General features: G+C 39.2%; 1 protein-coding gene across 1 annotated transcript in view; it reads right to left on the bottom strand.

Moving 5' to 3' along the window:
- Hmcn1 (hemicentin 1) overlaps nt 1-25,207 on the bottom strand; it is a 441,231-nt gene that overhangs the window by 126,912 nt on the left and 289,112 nt on the right. The window contains exons 37-42 of the mRNA XM_041662626.1: nt 20,465-20,566; nt 19,516-19,692; nt 18,404-18,555; nt 17,030-17,153; nt 13,582-13,757; nt 6,285-6,381 (exon numbers count right to left, since the gene is read on the bottom strand). Coding sequence (XP_041518560.1) covers nt 6,285-6,381; nt 13,582-13,757; nt 17,030-17,153; nt 18,404-18,555; nt 19,516-19,692; nt 20,465-20,566 — 828 coding nt within the window. The remainder of the gene's footprint in view (nt 1-6,284; nt 6,382-13,581; nt 13,758-17,029; nt 17,154-18,403; nt 18,556-19,515; nt 19,693-20,464; nt 20,567-25,207) is intronic.

The following is a 25,207-nucleotide window of genomic DNA, read 5'->3' as shown; positions in this document are numbered from 1 at the left end:
ACACAGACGCAGGTTAAGATCTTCCCTGGTAAGACACCTCGTGGTGTTACAGGGATATTAGAAATGGGTTAGATTGATATGTAAGAGCTAGCCAATAAGAGGCTAGAACTAATGGGCCAGGCAGTGTTTAAAAGAATACAGTTTCCATGTAGTTATTTTGGGTATAAAGCTAGCTGGGTAGCGGGAAGCAGCCCGCCGCTCCAATTACAACATGGCCCTAGAAAAATTCCCAGGAATACACAAGGATGACCCCAGTTAAGACCCTAAGCAATAGAGAAGAGGGTGCCTGAACTGGCCTTGTCCTGTAGTCAGACTATCTTTTTTTTTTTTTCCTGACTGATTGATTATCTTAAATATCACCATAGAACCTTCGTCCAACAACCAATGGAAAAATTTGGAGTTTTCTAATTTGGAATTTTCATCTTTCTCACTAGCCACTACACTACACAGGAAATAGTAATCAAACATAGTAAAGAATGCATGTTTTTCATGTGATCCTATCTCTGGCATCTCAAATTTTCCACTATCATTCATTATTATATTTATTGCACTCTGCTCTTTGTTGTTAAATCTCTTCTTTCAGAGGCATTCGTGTCAGGAGCCAATTTCCTCCTAAAATCATTGCAGGAACCATCACCCTGGGGAGTCTGCAGAGAACCCCACACCCCTAATTGTGTTAGGAATCGTTCTATTGACAGAGGCTACCCCACACCCAAATTGGCTGTTAATGGAGAGCTATCTGTTAGCGGAACCTGCCCCACATTCCAAACTATCTAGAGAACTAGGTGTGTCAACCTGTGAACTCCTGGCCTATGTGACCTGACCGAACATGAACCATGTGACCAACATGAACCACGCGGCAAGAGCCCAGGCCCCTGTGCCCACCCCCAACTCCTTACCCTATATAAGCTGTACCCCATCTCTAATAAACGGAGGCTCTGACAAACTTAGCATGGCCTCCTTCCTCTCTCTCAGCCCATATCTTCCAGATAGTGCCTCTCCGGGACCCTGGAATAACTGAACTGCCAGGCGGGTTACACACCCTAGACTAAGTAACCTGCCAAGGCAATCTACACATTCGTTTATTATTAGTAAGGGACACCTTAAAGCTTATGTCCAGTGACTTCTATGCAATATATAACATTACCCATTAACTTATCCATCCATCTATGTACATCTTATTCATTGCCTATTTTATTTTTTTCTGGGACATCGCTGTTCTTAGTTTCCAAGCCATCACTTTTTCAAACATAATTTTCTATTGATTCTTTGGGAACTTCACATCACACAACCCAGTTCCACTCACTTCCCAGTCCTTCTGTAGCCACCCTTCACCATTTCAAAAGAAATAGAAAAATGAAATGAAAAATAGAATATACAAATAAAAATATTAGATAAAGAAACAAAAAACATTTCGCTGTTCTGTCTTTCCCACTTCTCCATCATCTTCATTCATCCTAGTGGCCTTGGGAGCGGCAGGGTGTCAAAGTAGACCCTTTTGTCCTAACAGCTTTACTTGTAAATATTTGTTATGCAATGAATTGTTGGCCAAATTTAAGGCTTCTGGTACATCATCAATACTAGACCCTCACCAAAACTCCTCTTTGATATTCTGCTGTTTCCTGGAGTCATGGAGATCCTGGAGTCATGGAGATCCTGCAGCTATGGTTTCGCAGGACCAGTTTCTTCACTTACTCAAGCAGCTCAAAGATGGAGTAGATGTTGGGATGTACCCACTAAAAGCCCTGTATGTGTGAACAGATAGCTGAGCTGATCAGTTTGGGCCACTGGGACCATTCCCCTCAGGTGGGGGTGGAGCCATATTTCCAATGCCCTCCTAGGAGGGGCAGGATCAACTCTACAATGCTAGGGTCATGGTGGGGGGACATGCTGCTATCCTAGAGCTGACAAGGGGTGGGATCAGCTCTATGCCATCACTTTTAATAGGTTTTCCTCTTTGACTGCTTCTTTTCAGTTTCCTTCATCCGGCCCCCTTTTCTATCCCTATATAGATAGCAATGGTAGTCATTCTGTATCACACTCTACTGGACACATCTCTCTTATCTCTTTAAGGAACTTCAGCTCCTGTCTACATATATTTATAATTTTAATCTTGTTTGCATTTCTGACTGCATGAGGACAACTTCACATTGTTGGCCCATAGACAGTTCAAAAGCTTCAGGTCTCCGTCTCACTTATTTTGTTAACGGGTTTCCCTGGGTTCCCTACTACACCTGCATCATCTTTTGTTCATGTCTGCCTCAACCTCCCTCCTGCCTCCTCTTACCCTCACCCTTATTTGCTTTACACCATCCTTCTTCTCCTTCCTACTAGTCCATCCCTCTTCTGCTTTCATGTTTTCTGTTTGCTTTTGTTTTGGCTTCCACATTTGAGAGAAAGTGTGTGACACTGGTCTAGCTGCTCATCTCACTTCCCAGGTGGTCATGACTCCTAATTTCCTATCTGCAGCCAACCCTTTAACCTTTACTTTATAATTTTTAGCTCAATGTCTTGGAAAAATTGAGAGATATGAGAATATTTTTCTCATTTGACAGAAACGAAGAAGAAAAAGTAGGTGAAATGGAGAGGGAGCAAGAATAGAAAGAGCTAGGGATGGAAATTGATGATGCATAATTCATATGTAGTGGGTGTAAGTTTGCTATATGGCAAATTGCAGCATTTAAACACAAACTCATCTTCTTACAGAGTGAGGAGTAGCTTTTCTTGTAACTAACTGCAATGATTATTAAAATGATAATTAGTTTTAACAAGCTATTTCTATATACGTATATGCTTTTAAATTAAGAGAAAACTTTTTCTGCTTATCTTTTTATTTGAAACTCGGGAGGCACAGGCAGGCAGATCTTTGTGAGTGCAAGGCCAGCCTGGTCTACAAGAGCTAGTTCCAGGACAGGCTCCAAAGTTACAGAGAAACCCTGTCTTGAAAAAAAACAAACAAAAACAAACAAAAAAAAAGAAAGAAAAAAGAAAGAAAATGCCATTTTCAAGTGAGTCTGATGTAAATTTCATTTCATTACTTCAGTAATTGAAAAGTTTAAACAAATTATTAAAGTTGAGATTTTTGGTCACAAAGAGATCCAAAGTTTTATTTAAAACAATGATAAAATTGTTTTGGCTATCCTGGGTTTTTTGTATTTCCATATAAAGTTGATTAATGTCCTCTCAAGATCTGTGAAGAATTTCGATGGGATTTTAATGGGGATTGCATTGAATCTATAAATTACCCTTGGTAGAATTGCCATTTTTACTATGTTGATCCTCCCAATCCAAGAGCAAGAGAGATCCTTCCATTTTCTGGTATCCTCCTCAATTTCTTGCTTCAAAGACTTAAAGTTCTTGTCAAATAGATCCTTCCCTTCCTAGGTTAGAGTTACCCCAAGATATTTTATGCTATTTGTGGCAATCGTGAAAGGTGATGCTTCTCTGATTTCCCTCTTTGCTTCCTTATCCTTTGTGTATAGGAGGGCAACGGATTTTTTGGAACTGATCTTCTATCCTGCCACGCTACTAAAGGAACTTCTGGAGGCATTACCATCCCTGACTTCAAACTCTATTACAGAGCTTCAGTATTGAAAACAGCTTGGTATTAGCATAAAAACAGAGAAGTCGATCAATGGAATAGAGTAGAAGACCCGGAATTTAACCCACAAACCCATGAACACCTGATTTTTGATAAAGGAGCTAAAAGTATTCAATGGAAGAAAGAAAGCATCTTCAACAAATGGTGCTGGCAGAACTGGTTGTCAACCTGTAGAAGAATGAAAATAGATCCATATCTATTGCCATGCACAAAACTCAAGTCCAAATGGTAAAGACCTCAATATCAGGCTGAATACACTGAACCTGACAGAAGAGAAAGTGGGAAGTACCCTTCAACATATGGGCACAGGCAATCGCTTCCTAGGTATAACCCCAGCAGCACAGACATTAAGGACAACATTGAATAAATGGAACCTCCTGAAACTGAGAAGCTTCTGTAAAGCAAAGGACACTGTCACTAAGACAAAAAGGCAACCCACTGACTGGGAGAAGATCTTCACCAACCCTGCAACTGATAAAGGTCTGATCTCCAAAATATATAAAGAACTCAAGAAACTAGACTTTAAAATGCTAATTAACCCAATTAAAAAATGGGGTACTGAACTAAACAGAGAATTCTCAACAGAAGAAATTCAAATGGCCAAAAGACACTTAAGGTCATGCTCAACCTCCCTGGCAATCAAGGAAATGCAAATCAAGACAACTTTAAGATACCATCTTACACCTGTCAGAATGGCTAAAATCAAAAACACCAAGGATAGCCTTTGCTGGAGAGGTTGTGGAGTAAGGGGCACACTCATCCATTGCTGGTGGGAATGCAAACTTATGCACCCACTTTGGAAATCAGTGTGGTGATTTCTCAGGAAATTCGGGATCAACCTACCCTAAGATCCAGTAATACTACTCTTGGGAATATACCTAAGAGATGCCCTATCATATGACAAAAGCATTTGTTCAACCTTGTTCATAGCAGCATTATTTGTAATAGCCAGAACCTAGAAACAACCTAGATGCCCTTCAATGGAAGAATGGATGAAGAAAGTGTGGAATATATACATATTAGAGTACTACTCAGCGGTAAAAAACAATGACTTTGCGAAATTTGCATGCAAATGGATGGAAATAGAAAACACTATCCTGAGTGAGGTATCCCATTCCCAAAAAGATGAACATGGGATGTACTCACTCATAATTGGTTTCTAGCCATAAATAAAGGACATTGAGCATATAATTTGTGATCCTAGAGAAGCTAAATAAGAAGGTGAACCCAAATAAAAACATATAGTCATCCACCTGGATATGGGAAGTAGACAAGATTGCCGGGCAAAAACTGGGAACTTGGGGGTGAGGTGGCATGGGGCTAAGGGGAATTGGGGTGAGAAACGTGAGAAGGGGAGGATTGGGGGAGCTTGGGGGAATGGGATGTTTGGGATAAAGGAAGGGTGGACACAGGAACAGAGAAATATATATATCTTAATTAAGGGAGCCACCTTAAGGTTGGCAAGAGACTTGATTCTAGAGGGGCTCGCAGGTGTTCAGGGAGATGTCCCCAGATAGTACCTCGGGTAACTGAGGAGAGGGAACCTGAAATGACCCTATCCTATAGCCATACTGATGAATATCTTGCATATCATCTTAGAACCTTCATCTGGCGATGGATCGAGATAGAGATAGAGACCCAAATAGGAGCACCGGACTGAGCTCTTAAGATCCAAATGAGGAGCAGAAGGAGCAGAAGGAAGGAGAACATGAGCAAGGAAGTCAGGACCACGAGGGGTGCACCCATCCACTGTGACAGTGGAACTGATCTATTGGGAACTCACCAAGGCCAGCGGTACTGGGACGGAATAAGCGTGGGATGAAACCGAACTTTCTGAACATGGAGGACAATGAAGGCTGATGAGAAGCCAAGGACAATGGCACTAGGTTTTGATCCTAATACATGAACTGGCTTTGTGGGAGCCTAGCCTGTTTGGATGCTCACCCTACTGGACCTGGATAGAAGTGGGAGGACCTTGGACTTCCCGCAGGGCAGGGAATCTGGACTGCTCTTCATTCTCGAGAGGGAGGGGGAATGGGAGTGGGGGGAGGGGGAGAAGGGGAGGGGGCAATGTGTGGGAGGAGGGGGAGGGAAATAGGAAATGGGGAGGAGGCGGAATTTTTTTTTAACAACTAAAAAAAATAAACAAAAAAATAAAGAAAAAATAAATAAAATAAAACAATGATAAAGTGTTGGAGGTGGGAGAATTTTAAAAACAATGAATAGATAGCCACAGCCAAGGTATTGTGTATTACCTTACTAGCAAATGGTAAATGTTTCAAGTGGTAATAGCTTCTGAATTAGCACGGCAGTCTCTGCTGCCTTACAAGGCATGAACACAATTTGCAAGTGTACCATGGCCTTTCAAATGTACTCTCGCTGGACAAAGCACCACTAGTTCTGGAGGAAGTCCAATCAGTACAAGCCTGGCTGTAAGAGCCACAGGGATGTTGGACAGGAGAGGAAGTCATGCCGCACTGAAGTCGCAATGACGGTATGTTTAGGCACAGGGCATCCGTCCATCTGCTATGCATTTGCATCAGTGCCTTGAGCTGCTACTTGGGAAACTGCTTGTGTCCATCTGCGCAGCATGATGGATGGATGCCCCTTTAAAAACTGACACAGTCAGTAAAAGCAAACCGTAGGCTGGCTGCTTTGTTTGACAAATGTTCCTTATACTTACCCCAGATGTTAACATTGTAGTTTTTCTCAGTTTTCCCAGCCACATTGGTTGCTTCGCACGTGTAACGACCAGTGTCTTGGACCTGAGCATCTTCAATCTGAAATAAAAAATGAGAGTTATACTTGGAAACCAGCAACAACCTTCCCAACCCTTCTTTTTTGCCCTCCTTTTTTTCTTCTTCTTCTATTTTGAGACGAATTCTCACTCTGCAGCCTAGAATTCGCTAGGCCATTATTCAAGAAGGCCTGAGAATCACATCAGTTCTTCCTCAGCCTCTCTAGTGCTGGGATTAATTATTGGCAGGAGCCACCACGCTCAGCTTGAACTAGGGTTGTATATTAATGCACAGCATTGTCTCTTATTTTTATTTTTATTCTGTACATTTCTAAACATACAGAAGTGGATAAAGTGTAAAAATGAATGCCCACCACCCAGATTCAACATTTACCAAAACTTAAAAATATTCATCTACACCACATTCTGTCTTAACCCAGTTCATACCAGTTTTTAAACAATACAAAGATCTTCTAAATAAAATTTAGATAAAATAGCAAAAACAATAATCACAAAACAATATCATTTTCTGATAAAGTCATTCAGCTTTTCACTGTATGATCCTTATGAATTCAGAATGTAACTTAATAAGGATGTGACTGGTTTATTATATATATTCCTTCTATACTGGATCTGTAAGCTTCTTTAAATGAAAAAATTAAATTCAATTAGTCTTAATCTTAGCCATTACCCAGTTCAGTAGTTAGTAGATAATTGAGTTTTAGTAAAATATTTTCATACATGTATATGCAGCATGAATCAGCACTCATTCACCATAACTTTCCATTACTCAGCTGATAATTTAAATCTTTAAAAATGTCTAGATTTATTTATTTTATTTATAATAGTGCTTTCCCTGCACATGTGTATGTAAATTACATGTGTGCCTGGTATCGGCAGAGGCCAGAACAGAGTGTCCGATCCCCTGGAACTGAAGTATAAATGGCTGTGAGGTACCATATTGGTGCCTAGAATTCATACCCAGGTCTTCTGGAAGATCATCAATGCTCTAAAGTATTGATACCTCTCTACAAACCCACACAAATCTTGTATTGGGTTGGAGATGTAAACAGATCCAAGGCATCATATAATTCCTCACAGTTTCTGAGCATATATTTTAGTGAGCATATGAAGAATATAAAAATAAATTAATAAACAAGGCAAAATTACACCAGATCAGAGATACTACACACTGAATTGTTGCTTGCATATAAGCTTGCCACCGGGGGCTGGAGAGATGGCTCAGTGGTTAAGAGCACTGACTGCTCTTCCAGAGGACCCAGGTTCAATTCCTAGCACCCACATGGCAGCTCACAACTGTCTGAAAATCCAATTGCAAGGGATCTGACACTTCACACCCATGCACATAAAATAAAGTTAAATAAAATAAATTATTTTTTTTTTAAAAAAAGCTCGCCACCGAAGATTCTAAGGACTCCAAAAGAGGAAGTATGATGGGAATTCCTGTGATTGACAAGAGTATTTGGCTCAGCCAGGGCACACAGTAAATAAACATGTCAGTCAACTAAAGCCAAACCGGAGTTAGGTGGAATACTGAAGAGGTACTTGACACCAAACCTTCTCATTTTAAGGACAGAGGAACTTAAGTTCATTTCTTGGCTCTATGTGACCAAAAATCAACTGGTGGCAACCTACCCATTCTTAGAAAATAAAATAAGTAAGCATGGACCTTACATTACAGTTTGAATTTTGTGTGTCCCCACTCAAGTTACTTATGCTATGAATATGTGCTTCTCAATCCACGACACTATTCTGAGAGGCTGTGGAGCCCACAGAGGGGACAGAGCTGGTCAGTCACTAGGAACAGGCCTTGAAGGTTGAGTTCCATCTCTGTTTCCCCATTTTCTCCCTGCTTCTGTACTTTTTGTGAACAGCCTCTAGCACCCTGTGCCTGCCAGATGTTCCTTCCTTGCCATGATGAGGAAGACTGAGACCCTCTGACGCCACAGCTGAAATAAACCTTTAAGCCTGTAAACTGTTTCTGAGCAGCACTGCGGTCATGGTAACGGTAACACAGTAAATCACAAACACAGAAATGGGTTCATTGTTGTGACTAAATGTGACCATATGGGTCTTAGGCCTTTAGAACTGGATATTAAGAGAAATTTGGAAAAGACTGGAGATGTAAGCAGAGAAGACTTGAATCCTGTAAATACAATTGTCATGGATAAGTCTGCTGGGATCTTGAAAGACTAGAACACTAGGAGAAAGGCAGGCAGTAAGGACTGTACTTAGGTCACTGAAGATGGGAATCAGTGCAGCACTGGGAACTGGACTGGAGCCTATTTGTGTTATATTTCGTCAGAAAATGTGTTTCCACCTTGCTTATATTTTGACAATTTGGGTGAGGCCAAATGAAAAAGTAATGGACTAAAAACCTCAGCAAAAGAAATGACAAAACAGCAGAGTGCTCAGGTTGTGGAATGGTTTAGTTTTTTTTTTAATATTCATTTCTTTATAGTGTGTGTGTGTGTGTGTGTGCGTGCGTGCGTGCGTGCGTGCGTGTGTGTGTGTGTGTGTGTAGGAGAACACCTTGAGTGGGGAAGTTGGTTCTCTCCTTCCACCAAGTGGGATTAGGGACTGGACTCAGTTGGACAGTCTTGGTGGCACGTGCCGTACCTGCTGAGCCATATCACTGGCAGCTGTGGCGTGGTAAGTGCTGGCTGCTCTTAGTCCAGTTTATAGTAAGAATTAGCAGCAAGGACTGGCACAGAAAGACATGAACATGTACAGGCTGGCCCAGCAGTTCTTAATCTGTGAGTGACAACCCCTTTGGGGTCAGACGACCCTTTAGCAGGGTTGGCCAAGGACCATCAGAAAAAACAGATATTTACATTATGATTCATAACAATAGTAAAATTACATTTATGGACTAGCAATGAAAAGAATTTTATGTTTGGGAATTGCCACAACACGAGGAGCTGTATTACTGTGTTGCTACACTAGGAAGGTTGAGAACCACTCATCTAGCCAGAAAAGCAGCGCAATTCCTTGGAAAACTGAGGACAAAGTAGCTATCCTTGCTAAACATGTCAGTACCTCTAAAAAGAAAACAAGCAATTTGTATTGGGGTAATACAAAGTGTTCCTTGAGATCATTTCAGAAATTAATAAGAATCCACAATCAAAGGAGTAGGTGGTGTTTATTCAAGAGTAGCGGCCCCTCTTGAATAAACACTCAGAGACTTAATATTAATTGTAAATGCTCAGCTGATAGCTCAGAGTGGCTACTAGCTAACTCTTACATTTTAAATTAACCCATATTTCTTATTGGCACTCTGTCACGTTGCTCATGGCTTATTATCCCATTTTCTACATGTCCTGCTTCCTCTTTGTCTGCTGGCATCTCCTCTGATCACACCCTTCTTGATCCCAGCATCCTTAGCGTGGTTGTCCCACCTACATTTCCTGCCTGGCTATCAGTCAGTCAGTTCTTTATTAACCAATCAGAGTAATACATATTCACAGTATATAGAAGGATTATTTCACAGCATAAAGGTTTTAGTGTATAAAACTATAAACTCCTTGAAAGATTTTCCTTCAGAAAGACAGCACTTTACCCTAACGAGTTGACTGAGGAAATGCTTTCCCAGGTTCAAGCCAGGCACTAAAAGGCTGCTGCAGCCATGGTCCAAGGTAGGGCTTGGTAGAACTTGGTGTTGTCCATTTGGGTTTAGTTTGGCAGGCATGCAGAAGGTATGAATTATGGAGTCAAAAAAGTTTGCACCAAAGATTTTGAGAAAAGACTGGGAGGTCAGGCAATGTGTAGCAAGCTTAGATTTCCTGGAGAAGGCCCTTTCCAGGGTACTGCAAGACGCTATGGGAGTGAAGCCAGCATTGCAATAGATACAGGATGTTGGATGTGCCAAGAGCATACTGAGGAAACCTGCAGGTAATGAATGTATCTAGCCCATGAGGCTGTAATTAACAAGGGTGGGGTTTCCTAAGCCCTCTGGAGCTCGTGTCATGGAAGCCATGTACCCCAGATGTTTGGCATGGAACCACAGGAGTCAATGCTTTTCTCTCCTGAATTTTATTATTATTTTGCCCTATCTTTTCTTATATCTCCATTCTTCTTTTTTAGAATTAGACTGTTTATTCCTTGTCATAAATTTGAAAGTATATCACTTTAAAAAAATGATGAAAAAGCCGGGCAGTAGTGGCACACGCCTTTAATCCTAGCACTTGGGAGGCAGAGGCAGGCAGATCGTTGTGAGTTTGAGGCTAGCCTGGTCTACAGAGCGAGTTCCAGGACAGGCACCAAGACTACACTGAGAAATCCTGTCTCGAAAAATAAAACAAAATAATGGAATGCTCTCCGCCAGAAGACTGCATTCTCTTCAGAAGAGATTTTGGACTTAGACTGTGAACAGTTTTGGAATCTAAGATTGGTGGACTTGAAGTTGGACTGAATACATTTTGCACCATAAGATAGACAAGAGCTTTTTGAGGTCAAGCTCCTTTCTGAATGTGTTCTCACCAGTTCCCAGTGCTAGCATGGATGGTTGTGGAATCTGTGTTGGGATGTGTCTATGTCTCAGGATGAAGTATTTCACTGTGAGTGTGCACTCGAAGGCAATACCTGGCCCTAGGTGGCTCAATTTTTCTCTGATTCTTCACATCCTCTGTTATATAATCCAGCGACATGTATTATGCCCTCTATGTCATGACAGGCTGAAATATTAAAATGATGTACCTATATTTTTTTAAAAAAAATAAACTTAGGTTGTTCTGTCAAGTTATGTATTCACAGTAAGGAAAAGGTAACTAATACAGTGTAGATCTCAGAAAAAGTTTTTGGAGTAGAGAGGTTGGTAGATTGGAAAGCAGAGATGAACATTTAATGGAGTGCGTCATACATGCTTAGCAAATAAAATGCTAAAATTCCATTATTTAATTTAGTCAAATAAGTGTGAGAAAAATGCTGGGTATGTTCTTAAGATAGTATTAACTAACGAGTGACGGTTGGGTTCTGTTGAATGTTTCATTGTATGGGTCTTCTCTCTACTTCTGCCAAGGGGACTTGTACATCCCAGGGTGTCTGGCATGGGTTCATGAAAGAGATCAGATCTAAGGATTTATTCACCATTACCTAAAGAAAGGAACACCTACACCCACGGAAATTTATGTTCATGTAAATGCCTCCCTCTGTCATTTAGCCACATCTAAGCTTTGAGATTTTGCCAGGTGCTTTCTAGAATAGATTCGTCCTCTGTGTATGTACATTACCCACTCCCTTTTGCATTTATAGCTCAGTTGCCTTATCCATCTTTGTTTTGTTAGTGGGTCTGGTCTTTCTTCTTCTTTATTGATTTTATTGAGCTATACATTTTTTTCTCTGTTCCCTTCCCTTCCTCTCCCTTTCCCTTCAATCCTCTCCCATGGTCCCCATGCTCCCAATTTACTCAGGAGATCTTGCCTTTTTCTACTTCCCATGTAGATTAAATCCATGTATGTCTCTCTTAGGGTCCTCATTGTTGTCTAGGTTCTCTGGGATTGTGGATTGTAGGCTGGTTTTCTTTGCTTTATGTCTAAAAGCCACTTATAAGTGAGTACATATGATATTTGAAATTCTGGGTCTGGGTTACCTCAATCAATATGATGTTTTCTAGATCCATCCATTTGCCTGAAAATTTCAAGATGTCATTATTTTTTTTCTGCTGTGCAGTACTCCATTGTGTAAATGTACTACATTTTCCTTATCCATTCTTCAGTTGAGGAGCATTTAGGTTGTTTCCAGGTTCTGGCTATGACAAACAATACTGCTATGAACATAGTTGAGCACATGTCCTTGTGGCACGATTGAGCATCCTTTGGATATATACCTAAAAGTGATATTTCTGGGTCCTAAGGAAGGTTGTTTCCTAATTTCTAAGAAATTGTCATACTGATATTCAAAGGGGCTGTACCAGTTTGCATTCCTACCAGCAATGCAGAAGTGTTCCCTTTACCCCACAACCTCTCTAGCATAAGTTGTCATCGGTGTTTTTGATCTTGGCCATTCCAGGTGTAAGATGGAATCTCAGAGTTGTTTTGATTTGCATTTCCCTGATGTCTTAGGATGATGAACATTTCCTTAAGTGTCTTTAAGCCATTTTAGATTCCTCTGTTAAGAGTTCCCTGTTTAGGTCTGTATCCCATTTTTTTAACCGGATTATTTGTTCTTTATTTTGGTAGTGAGTCTGGTCTTTCTTTTCCTTTCTCCATTACCAGCTCCATTATTGCAGTGTCATGGTTCCCATCTTCACAGCCCTTTGCTTTAGCATACACCTTCATGCTGTCCTATTCATCCCGGTGCCTTCATCTCCCTTGGGAAATCTTTTTAGATGGCTGCCTTTCCCATGTGGCAGACACTCATTGCCCTCCTAAGTATTCCTCAATCAGGAAGCCATACGTAGCTAGTAACATATAGTAACATAATCACTGTGTTGTAATTCAATCTATGACTTTGTGAAACTGGATATATTGTTTAGCTATTCTTTCATTTTCCCCATTGGGTTATTAGCAGAATTTTACAAGCACACAATGAAGTTATGAATGTTCAGAGCCTTGGGTTCCTTCAGCCTAATCCTTGTGCTCTCTCCAATGCCAGCTCGATTTCACTTGGATGAACTTTCATCAACATTATTTCAAACATTCACTTTGTGAAATTCTCCAACTCTGAGGAGAACTCCAATCTAACTTAGCTGCTTTCCTTAATCAGGACTTCTGTTCCCTTCTGAGCTATAAAGCTAGGTTGTCTCCTAACCTTTTTCCATGTAAGCAGAGCCTCACTTTTTGCTATCCCTCTCCAAATACGCTGTACCACCCACTTAGTCACCAGTTCAAATTTACAGTAGCTATGCATATCTGGGATGAAGTGACATTTAACTCTTCATGGATTTATGTAAGATTACAAAATATTGAAAATAGGAGATGTGTCCTAATTTTCATAGCCTTATGCAGAGCACCTAAAGTGGGTTGTTGCTGATTGGTTGAATATGTAAGGAATTCCTCAGAGTATTTTTATAACAGTTTTCTGAAGGTATGCTTTTGAGATAGCTTATGGCTAAAGTATGGATGGATGATTAAATATTTAAATTGTATTAGCATAAAATGTAGTTAACAAAGAGTTCCTAGAATTTTATTAGATGCCATTAGAACATTTGTAAAAGATCAGCAAATTTACAGATGTCACACTGAAACCATGTGCTCGGGAACTTGAGACGAGTCTCCAGCCTTACCTTTAGCACACTTCCATCTTCAGAGATACTGACGCCTGGTTTCTTCAACAAAGGGCGGCCATCCTTTAGCCACAGCAGAGTAGGTGGGGGCACAGCATCGCTCTGACAGATTAACTCCACAGCTTGGCTAATGAGGACAGAGACATTCTGTTCTTCTCCCATAATATTGGGTGGAACTACATGAAAAACCAAGTATAAAAATAATAAAAAATGGCCAGGATACTATTAATGTCCATTAATCATCAATATACAAGATACATACTGGGGAACTATATTTTTGTTTTGTTTTTTTTCCTTTTAATAGAAGAGCACAATCATTCTTGTATATGCTACTCGCTTTATTTTATTCAGTCAATGTTAACTGACCGATTAATACGTTTGTGAGGACCAGAGAGTCTACTCACTCATCTTTCATTTTAAAGAGATTTCGCAACTCAAAGTTCTCACCAGTTACGTGGTTTTCCTCAGGGTTTTCAAACAACAAATCACTCATGAAATATTTTTGAAACAATAATGAAAATAGTATTTAAATACTTATCTGCATCTTTTGCAAAGGAAATAAGTTTCATAGTTATCAAGGCAACATCTTTCAAAGTATCAGGAAGAGAATGTAATGATTTCCCTTCCAACACCCAACTTCACAGTGTGAAAATGAAAACTAGGTGATGGGTAAGAGTTTAGACAGAATACTATGGCTGGTGGCAAAGCTGAGTGTTTACTGATTGCCATCTAGAGTTCTCTTCTGTACCACACTGACTTTATATGGCTGGAAAGGCTGTGCTGGGAAACTCCTGTGATAGAGAAGAGGCTAAAGCAGTGACCAGCTGTACAGCATATTCATAATTGCTGAAATTTCAATGGCATCGAAGCTAGACTCTCCTGGCTCTAAGACTTGTCAGGTGCTAACATCTGTTCAGACAGAAGCTGAAAGAATCCCCTTCCCTTGAGTGTGCTGGAAATAACTTCTCTCGTGTGGTCTAGGTGCCGCTCTGTCAAGAGGAGGCTCTATACCTCCCCAAGGAATCATTCAGGCCTGTATATATCTATATTCAGAAAAGAAAAATGACAAATGAAACCAGGACTGCTACAAAGGGGCCACCCCGCAAGAGCATAGGGGAGAATTTCCTTTGGGAACTCTCACTAAATTCCTTAAACACTTGGGACTATGTCCATAGTTGGTTTTTGTTGGGTTTGGATTTTGAGGTCATAGGAAAAACTAATCTGCCTGTATTCATCAGGGTCCTACAGGGATTTGGTAGAAAAAAGATTTTGGTACTAAAGAATATTATTACAGCCTAAAGCTGACTGTTTCTGGTTAGTACCCCAGCATCAGGTGGAGTGATGATCGGTATAGCAGACTGACTACCAACATTCTGTGTCTGTGGCCATCGGAGTTCTCTGCTACCAGATTGCTTTGAAGAGAAAGATTTGGGAAATAAGGGGTACATCTGTGTGTCATCTCTAGGTACCCAGAACACATGGCTGGAACAAACCATGAATGAATGGACTGTCAAGGGGAAAAATACCTCCCGGAGCAGCCTGGGGCGACCCCTGTGCAGGGATCTGTGATATTCCTCTCACTGAGCATCACACAAAGTGAGCACACACAGTGGGCTGAAGGCCACCTCTAGGACCAGAAAACAGTGGGATTGAGTTTTAGAGGCAACACACTTGGGTAAAGACATAAGGACAATCTGTTTAAAATCAAGAATACTGTGAAGTAGCAAATAGATACATTTAATGGCACTGTAAGACCCCATGAAAACAGACACATTCATAAGCTTTGACAGGAATCTGTATATAGAATGGTCAGTTCTAGAGCTTGATCAAATTTTAAATTAAGTTTGGTCTTGCCAGATAAAAATTATCATGACTATGTAAGTTTGTCTTGGGTTTTCTGTAGAATGTTAAAAGGGAATGACGTGTGACATCATTTCCTCATCCTCTTCAATGAGAAAATGAGATAGAAAGAAAGGAGCATATTATTTAGTTTGGTGATACCTAAAATCACTGAAACGATGCTGAGAGTGGTTATCTGCTGTGAGGAAGACTTGGTGGGACAGGAAGACTGTTGCTCTTGTTAGACTAAGTTTGAATCCCTTTTACTTTTTAAAGTGTTTTGTTTTATTATTTTTAGTTATGTTTATGCATGTGTGTCTGTGTAGGAATATATGCACATGATTGCAGGTGTCTGGGAGATCCTGGACTCTGGTTCTCTGCAAAAAGACTCTGTATCTCTACTCCACGCTCTTAGAAACTGGGCCATCTCTTCAGCCACTTGAGGTTTTTCTCATCATAATCGCACATGTTTTAATAGAAATTTATTTTTGAGATTTATGTTGTATTAAACCTATGCATTTCAGTGGCAAAAAAAATGTTAAAAGGGCATGCTTTCTTTACGCCTGGTTTAAACACCAAGGTATGCCACGATGTAGAATGACAAACACCATCTCTGAACTGGGACCAGTGAAGTCCTAGCTTTATTCGTGCAGGGGCGGGGGATTATTCTGAGATAGAATCAAATATTATCTCCTTCCCAATCTTCTAAGTCCACTGTGAGCACAGAAAATCATGAATTTCACTTGAATTTATGTTTAGCTTAGGTTTTATTTCTCAAATAGCCCACGACTCAAGGATATTCGGCTGATAACAAAATAGGTTTTAGAAATATAGTTAAAAGCAATGAAACATGGTGTTGAGCCGAAGATATAAAGCGAGTTTTTTCAACAGACATCGACTCTAGTTAAATTACGTTTCCTTAGTTGTAGAGCTGCTAGGTGTCGTCATGGTCTTTTGAATGCTTTATAGAAAACTCTATGGTGATGTAGACATAAAAATTAAAATTTTATTTTTGTGAGTGTGCATCGTGTGTTGTTATATGTGTCTGGGGTATATGCATATAAGCCGTGTGTGTTGTTATATCTGTCTGGGGTATATGCATATAAACCATGTGTGTTGTTATATGTGTCTGGGGTATATGTAAATAAGCCATGTGTGTGGTTATATGTGTCTGGGGTATACATATGTGAGCACAGAAGCCAGAACAGAGTGTCAGGTGTCTCTATCACTCTCTACTAATTCCCTGGAGACAGGTCTCTCATTGAACCTGAGCTCTCTGGTTGGCTAGCCTAGCTGGCCGAAGAGCTCCTGGGAGCTAGCTCCCTGTTTCTAGCCTCCAACACTTGGGTTATAAGCATATAAGACCATGCAGCTTTTTTACACAGGTTCAGAGAGTTAAGCTTAACTTCTCATGCTTACACAAGTACTTTTATGCCCCAAATCTTCTTCCCAGCCCCAATATCTAGGAACATAAAAGAATTAAAATGAATCAAACTCAAACATAAAGCAGAAATAGAACTTGATTTGAACTAATTTAGCCAAATCTATTTCTCCTCTTGTCAACGATCTCCCTTAACATCTTTTTCAGCACACAGCCAGCTTGTCTCACCATATACTCTGAGGTCAATGTCCCTTTGTTTCTCCCCAGCAGCGTTCACTGCCACGCAGGTGTACTTTCCTGTGTCACTCATTTGTGCACTGGTCAGTGCTAAGATGCGACCCCCAGAGAGAACCTATCAATAAAAACAAGCCAGTTGACCAATATACCCACGAGAATAGTAGGTGTATTCTTTTTATCATTTATACAAATTTTCATAGAGGAGAGCATGACAAAGCATACCCAAGAGAAGAAGGAATAAAAAGAGGTCATTCTCCGGAATTTTCTTGGATAAAATAGTTAAGGCATCACAACAGTATCAACTAAAATAATTAGTCACACTCATTATCATACTATGATCCCACAGATACAGCAATTTTTTATATTGACATGAGCTTTGTGTCTTTTATGATTATTAATTCCAAACTTCTAAATTAAAAAGTAGACTCTCAGAACTATATTCTGTGTTGGGCAAAATAGGTCAAACTTTATATCAACATGAGCACCAATTAGAGATATTTTGAGTTCAGCTTCAGATCACTGCAATAATAAAATATTGGAATAAAACAAGTCATACAGAATTGTGGCTCCTCAGTGTGTATTAATGTATTGTTTATACTAGCCTGTAGACTATGAAGTCTGAAATAGTATTAAATCTAAAGCAAAGTATATATTTACCAATTAAATACTCTTTTATTGCTTTATATCATCCTAAAAGGAAAGGGGTTGAGAGACTTACTCATTGCACAGTTGGCACAAAGCTTCAATTTGAAAAAAAAAAAAACAAACCCAAAACCAAACCAAACAAACAAAAAATCCAAAAATACAACATCTGCAAAACAGGACAAAATGAAACTCTGTGTCCATGCTTCTCTGACTTGAAGCCCAGGGTGCTTCTGCAATTTTTTTAAGTCAATGGAGTGCCTTTAAAATTTTCAGAGGCTCAGATTATCAGATTTAATTTTTCATAGTTTTTCCATTATGATCTTCTCTACTTTATCCTTTGATGTTTTTAATGGACACACAGATGCTTCATGTGGCTCACAGATTCAATATTTCCATTTAAACAAAATCCTACCAGAAATTTCCTGTGTTTTTTGTTGATGGGTATTCCATATGCCAAAAGAAGAAATAGGCATGGACAAGAAAGACAGCTATGTAAAGGGTTAAACTTACCCACCAGTGAGGAATGAGAACTCTTAGATACTATGTTTATATATAAAGTTGTGAGTATGTATCTGTGACAGGCATTTGTGGATGCTTGTGCATGCACTCTTTTTGAATATACCATTTGCTAAATCTTGTTCTCCAAATCTTTTCAACAGCTTCATGCGTTTGAGTATCTTGTGTTGTGCATGTTAGCTATTAAAACAACATAAAAAATACCTGTATTCCATTAGCAAAGCTAGAGACAGGGCTCCCATCTTTCAACCAGGTCAGACTCGGGGCAGGGATGCCCCTGGCTTCACATTCTAACCTTGCTAGATTGTTCACCACCACCTCCACCATGGAACTGCTACCTGAGATGGAAGGAGGCACTGAAAAAAAAGTATGTTATCACCAGAGGATAATGAAAACCAGATGTAATTTCCATAATATTTTTTTACAGATTAAATTTTTTCCTTATTTGTTTTGGCCAAGTGTTTCACATATTATTTGAAATCTAATCACAGTATTTCTGTGAGGGATATAGAGCAAGTATCAGTTCCCCAATTTGACAGACAAACTGAGGGTAGGAAGGATACTATTTGGTATAAGAAGTTAGTTTTTAGTGTTATAGTTTATTTAAATGTATTATTATCATCATCATCATCATTGTGTATGTGTCACAGCGCATATGTGGAGGTCAAATGCCAATTCTGGGGAGCTCTGTTTTCTCCTTCTACCTTGTTGAGGCAAGGTCTCTCTTGCTTCTGCCAGGCTGTGTACTCCATGCTCAGTGGCCCTTGAGCTTCAGAACAACTCTCCGATCTCTAATACCCATCTTGGTATAGGAGTGCTGAGATAACAAATCGGTTGTTACCACATCAGGCTTTTTCTCCCAAATTCAGGATATTGGTTTTATCTGTTGAGCTATCTCACTGGCCCTGAGTGTATTCTTAGTTACTGAGTTAGTGATTTCCAGAAGTGTATATGTGTGTTTGTGTATGTGTACACGTATCTTTCTCCATCGATTCCACTGCCATATTAAAATTACCAATGCCCCTTAAAAAGTTTACCATGACATAATTACTTAGAAGTAGTTCTTTAAAACCCCCGAGTGTTAGAGCATTGGTGAAGATGGTGTAGCTGTTAGTTGACAAAAACATCACTGGTTATTTTAACAAATAATCTAAAGTTGAAGTTCAACAGCATGTGAAAACTGGGCATTTTAATAGGTTTATCTGGGTCTTTATGTAAAGATATCAACAGCATATTTCTGTTAATTTTCACACTAGAATATTGTAGGAGCATATGGTCATTGGGCATAGGAGGAATCTGAGAGATGAGGCACTTACCATGAACTTGGAGACTGTAAAATAATTCTGTGGCTCCAGCAGAGTTGATGGCTACACATTTATAGATGCCGGCATCCGAGATCTGAGTCCTCTCAATATCAAGGATCTGCCCTCTGTTCATGAAGACTACACTTGTGGAGCCCGAGAGTGGGTGGTTGTCTTTGTACCACGTAATAACTGAAGGGTGAAGGGGAGCAGTAAAAATTCTTCTTTCAAAATTCAACACACTAAGTTCGATGTGAAATAAATATACTAAGAGGTATCTAACTAAAACGCTTTATTCTTATTGTTTGAGTTTAATTGGCTTAAATATCTTTTGATGGTTGATTTTTAAGAAAAGATAATCCTAAGAAAACTACCGAATCCAATCAATGAGTTCAGGAATTGAATCAATAAAAGGTATTATCTGTATTGTTTCTAATATGTCAATATTACTTGATGGCAGATTTTCAGCTTATTATGTTTATTTTATTGTGTATTTCTTACAAAATTGTTGACATGTTTAATGAAAACCATCTATCATGTGCAATATTGGATACAATGCTTTACATTGTCATCAGCTCACAGAAAGAGCCTCCCAGTGATAGGGAGATACAGGGAAAAGTGACAGAGTCACTAGAATGACTGGGATTAAGAATCAGTTTAGTTCATCCAACTCTCTTAATATTCCTTTCAAAATTTACAATATCTTTTTTAAAAAAACATGGACATAAAATACAAGGGTAACTTCTGTGCCCACAAAACAGACAGGAGATCAAGGAATTCCCATGTTTCTACATCAAGTAGGAAGATTCTTTCATGCAATTAGAGACTACTGAAAATTTAAAAATATCATCTCCTTAATTATCCTATCACCTGGAATGCACTCTACCACTTTCCTTTGTTACTAATTGGTACATTATACCCACAGCGATTTTTCTATTCTCAGAAATGTTAAATGTAAACCAACCGGGAGGAGGATTGCCTGCTGCTCTACACTCCAGCCGAATGGGGTTGTTCACCACCACGGTCTCGTTCAGCATCTTTCCTGCATCGTCCAGGCTGGGAGGTTCTGCAAGGCCCAAGCATACAATCAGCTCACACGAATATGATACTTAAACTGAAGTTGTTTTCTAGGTGCAAATTATATGTTTCTCTCTTCCTCATATAGTTGTGGCCATTTGGAACAAAAATAAAGTATACTATTAAAGAGAATTGAAAACCAGATAAAAGATTTTATAGATTTTCTGGGTCATCTCTTTCTCTGTGTTCAGGCAGGGAAATATATTATAGATTACTAGTACAGTAAAAGAAGACTGAGAGGATAATAGAACTGCTGGGAGGCTATGACAGAAGTTATATGCATAGTTATCACCAACATGATTGCCTACACCTGAGATGAACAAGGACACCAACAATAGACATGCCAAAGTGAACAGGGGAAAGCCTTTAGGCCTTAACCCTACACAAAGAACTATAGAAAACTAAGAAATGCTGAGATAGGGAAACAGTCTTCTTCAGAGAAGAGCATACCAACTGGTTATCCAGGACCAAATTATCAGTCCTAAAAAACCTATATACAAGTAACATTCTACAGAGTGAGAAGGTTAGATTTAGAAAAATTTATGCATATATGTATACATACATGTATGTAACAACAATTAGTGAACAAAACAGGACATGAATTTGAAAGAGAACAAGGAGGGGTATATGGGAAGGTCTCAAGAGAGGAGAGGGAAGAAAGAAATGATATAATTATATTATAATCCCAAGAATAAAAGAAAAAGAAACAAAGTTGAAATTAAAAATTTTCAAATTCAGCTCAACTGACTGAATTAAGGAAGAATTACTTTTGTAATTAAGTAACTTACCTAAAAGAACTCTTCCAATGAAAGACTGAATGTGCCTGAAAATATCCAGCTTCATTTTGTGCAAGACTTTCCTAACGCATTTTTTAAAAATTAGAATAATTTTCATAGGCTAATAAAAAGTTTTCTACTTTACATAAATTAAAAATGGAAAAACCTGCCATCTTTAGATAATCACTACTAATGCTGCTGTTGTCATTTTGTAGTTGTGGAAAAATAGGAATGTTCAAAAAAAACAACTTGGAAAATCAGTATGGCATTCCAATAATAACTCAAGGGTTGTGGGAAGAGTTCCAGGGTGAAAATTATAAGATCTCTTCCTACTCAGACATGAAACCACTGATAAATATTATCACTGAAAGTTTACAGAAAAAAATAAACAGAATAGAATACAATTTTGGAGGTAAAAACCCAACAAAGAAATAAATCAAGTTTGTAAAGTTGAATTAAATATGTTTTTTAACTAATAAAAGTATTTGTTGTTTTTGTTGTTTAACACATGGTGCAGCCCTTGCTGTCATGGAACTCATTCTGTAGACCAGGTAGGCCTTGAATTCAGGGATCTACCTGTCTCTGCCTCCCAAGGGCTTGGATTAAAGATGTGCACCACCATTGCCTGGCTTTCAATTTTTATTATTAAAAATTAGGTTTTTAAATTATCTCTTTTAAGTTGAAGGTATCTTTCAATTTGTTCCAGGTGAATGCAACACACACACACACACACACACACACACACTTCTCAAAAGACATTAACACAAAAAGCTGGACAACAATTGGACATTAACATATGATAAATTAGCACATAAAACAAAAATCATTAAGTAGGACAAAGCAACTTTCTTCATATTCATTAAAATGTTATTATTCATGAACAACCTCTCATAATACAATGTTTTATGGATTAAACCAATGCAGAATTAAAAAAACATTTAGAAATCAACTGAATAATGCCAAAAAATAAAGTTATAGAGGACTAAAAAATCAAATTACCCATGCGGATTTATGCATCTGTGTACATAGTTGAAGTTGCCAAATAATAAGTATTCTTTGCAAATTCCTCTAGTACATTAGGTCACAAAATAGTGGCCAGTAGATTTACACTTAATGGAGTTACAGTGAAAGGAACAGGGATCAATATCAAAAGCACTAAACTATGTACATGAGATAAAACCGCATTAAAGAGAAAAATCAAGACAAACTTAATATGTTTAGAGAAAAAACACAATCAGAAAGAAGTCAACTATTGGAAGCTATTGCTGTCACCATAAGCATAAGCAAACTCGTAAGCTCTAATTAATGTATTTCCAAAAATACGTTATAATGGAAATAAATGTTCTAAGCTTTCAATGCAAAACCTAGGAAAAGACCAACACAGTAAACTAAGGGGCTTTATTTCTAGCCTCTTAATTTATTATAATTAATCTATCACAATAAAGCAAACAGCAGGAACTGCCACCAAAGAAAACAAAAACCGAGAGACAATAAGATTCAAAGTTGTTATTTGATAAGTTGATAATAAAGTCTGTTATCTGAGGTAGACTTCTTTGTGAGGCAGATATCTGTTTTTCTGGAGGTCAAAACTCACCCTAGAACTCACTCCTTCACTCCCACAATTCCTTTGACATTCATGTGGTTTAGTGTTTCAACCCTTCCTGTTTAGCTCTGTGCTTTTTCCTGTTTTGTACACTGGGTTCTGTTTACCAACTTACTGTTTAAGAAGGAACGAAGCCCTAAATATGGCTGCCGTGGCTACCTGGCTTTTCCAGCTGTGAAAAGAATAATAGCCAGTGCATGGCACATTCTTTACACACTCACTAAAACACTTGCTTAAAGCCTTCTGGACAGAAGTGCTGGCTGACGACTTTGACGGTCACAGCTGCTACAATAAAACACTACGGTGGGAATCAGAAGCACCGGGGCTATGGAGTGGCCTGGATAGTTCTCACATCAATAGTCTGCTTAAAAAGAAAAAAGATTGAATTCCAGCAAGAATGACAGAGGATCCACTCCTCAATTAGAGAAATAGTAACACTGGAAACGTTACCAAAAATCAGCCTTTTCAGAATTCAAACAATTAACCAAAGTTGTGTAACCACTCAAAAGTGAGGCGTTTAATCAAGAAAAACAAACAAAATGTAGAGCCCAATAAAAATCAATAAAAAAAGAAAAACAAACAAAGCTGACCTCATTAAAGATGGTGGACTTGTGTCACCCAAGCCTCACCACTCCAACACACCTCATCCAAACTTAAAAACAATTAGTCTGGGCTGGAGACACGGTTCAAGAGTTAATAGCATTTTTTTCACTTGCAGAGGACCAAGGCTTGAGTCCCATCGCTCACACTGTGGTTCATAACCACCCTTAACTGCAGTTCCACAGGATTCCAATGCTCTTTTTTCACCTCCAAGGGCACCAGGCACGCAAATGGTGCACATACATACATGCAGGGAAAACACTCGTACACAAAATGAAAGAGAGGGGTCAAAACTTTCAAAATCCAAAACCAAAGAGTCCTCCATCTCAGTGAAAACATGAGGGCAGATACCAAAGTGGGCAGAATAAATTTGAAGCTAGTTAAAAACTTCTTACGGGACGTGTAGAGATGGCTCAGTTAAGAGCACCGACTGCTCTTCCAAAGGATTCTGGATTCCATTCCTGGCACCCACATGGTGGTTCACAATCTGTAACTTCGCTCCAGAGAATCTTATACCCTCTTCTGGACCTGCAAACTCAGGCATGCATGTGGTGCACAGACATACACGTAGGAAAAACACCCAAACACATAAAATAATACAAAAATTAAAGCCTATCTTTCCAAGACAGCTGCTCTCATTTGTCCTGGGAACCATTTGCAGGATTTGTTATTTAACTAGACTTAGAATTCTCCGAGTGCAAACTTCTCCTCTCAGGGGCCTTATAAACAGACTTTATTTGATTTGTTTAGAGAGGCCACTAAATTACTTTCTGTTGCCTCTACAGTTAATCGTGGTAAGCTTGCTAGCGTACAGCAATGCAGAACTGCAGGTCAGAAGTTCAACACAGCCTCCTCGGGTATAAACCAAGGTGCCAACACAGCTGAATTCCTCTCTGGGGAAGTATGAGAGCAGAAGTTTTTCCTTGGCTATTCCAAATTTTAGAGGCCATCTGCATTCTTTGGCTGTGAACTTCTTCATCTCTCATTGAAGTTGGTCATACCAGTCGGAGATTATACACGATTCTTCTACCTTTAACGATCCTCATGATTACATTGGCTCCTTCCAAATAATCAGGGATACATCTCCCACTTAAAGTAAATCTGATTAATAATCCAAAATTGGTCTTCCAACTTAATTCCCCTTTAGCTTCCAGAATCAGAATATGGCCATTTTGGTGACTATCAGGAACTACACACTACATAAACAAGGCGCAACCAGAACAGTCTCAGCAGTGACAATAAGAACCACGGAGGCAGGAGAATAGGATTGTAAGAACTGTCACAGTGCATTATTTTAAATGACTTTTCAACAAAAACTAAGATGTAGAAGGAAAATAGAGCATGGCTATCCATGGAGCAAGATGCAGAATAGGCCAGATATTGGATTCACAAGGCCACATTTTACACCAGCTATTCTGTCTTCTTCTAAGTCCACTCTCTCCAATGGTCTTAGAAGCTTTGCTTGGAGAGCTAAAGGAATGGGAAAAATAACATTTTATGAAATGCAGAGGGCTAATGAAGGGGTGGGATTGCTTTAAAGAGTCAACTAGGAACTTTGGAGATCCAAAATTCCATAAGGGCTCAACAGCACTTTTGGGAAGCACACTGGGAGAAGAAATAGTGGATGTGAAGATAAGACAGGTGAGAGAAC

Source organism: Microtus oregoni, unplaced genomic scaffold (assembly GCF_018167655.1).
Source record: "Microtus oregoni isolate MIOR12 unplaced genomic scaffold, Mior012 000013F_ref0000133, whole genome shotgun sequence".
In the NCBI taxonomy this organism is placed as follows: Eukaryota; Metazoa; Chordata; class Mammalia; order Rodentia; family Cricetidae; genus Microtus; species Microtus oregoni.
Note: the sequence above shows the minus strand (reverse complement) of the source record. Positions and strands in the feature narration are given on the sequence as shown.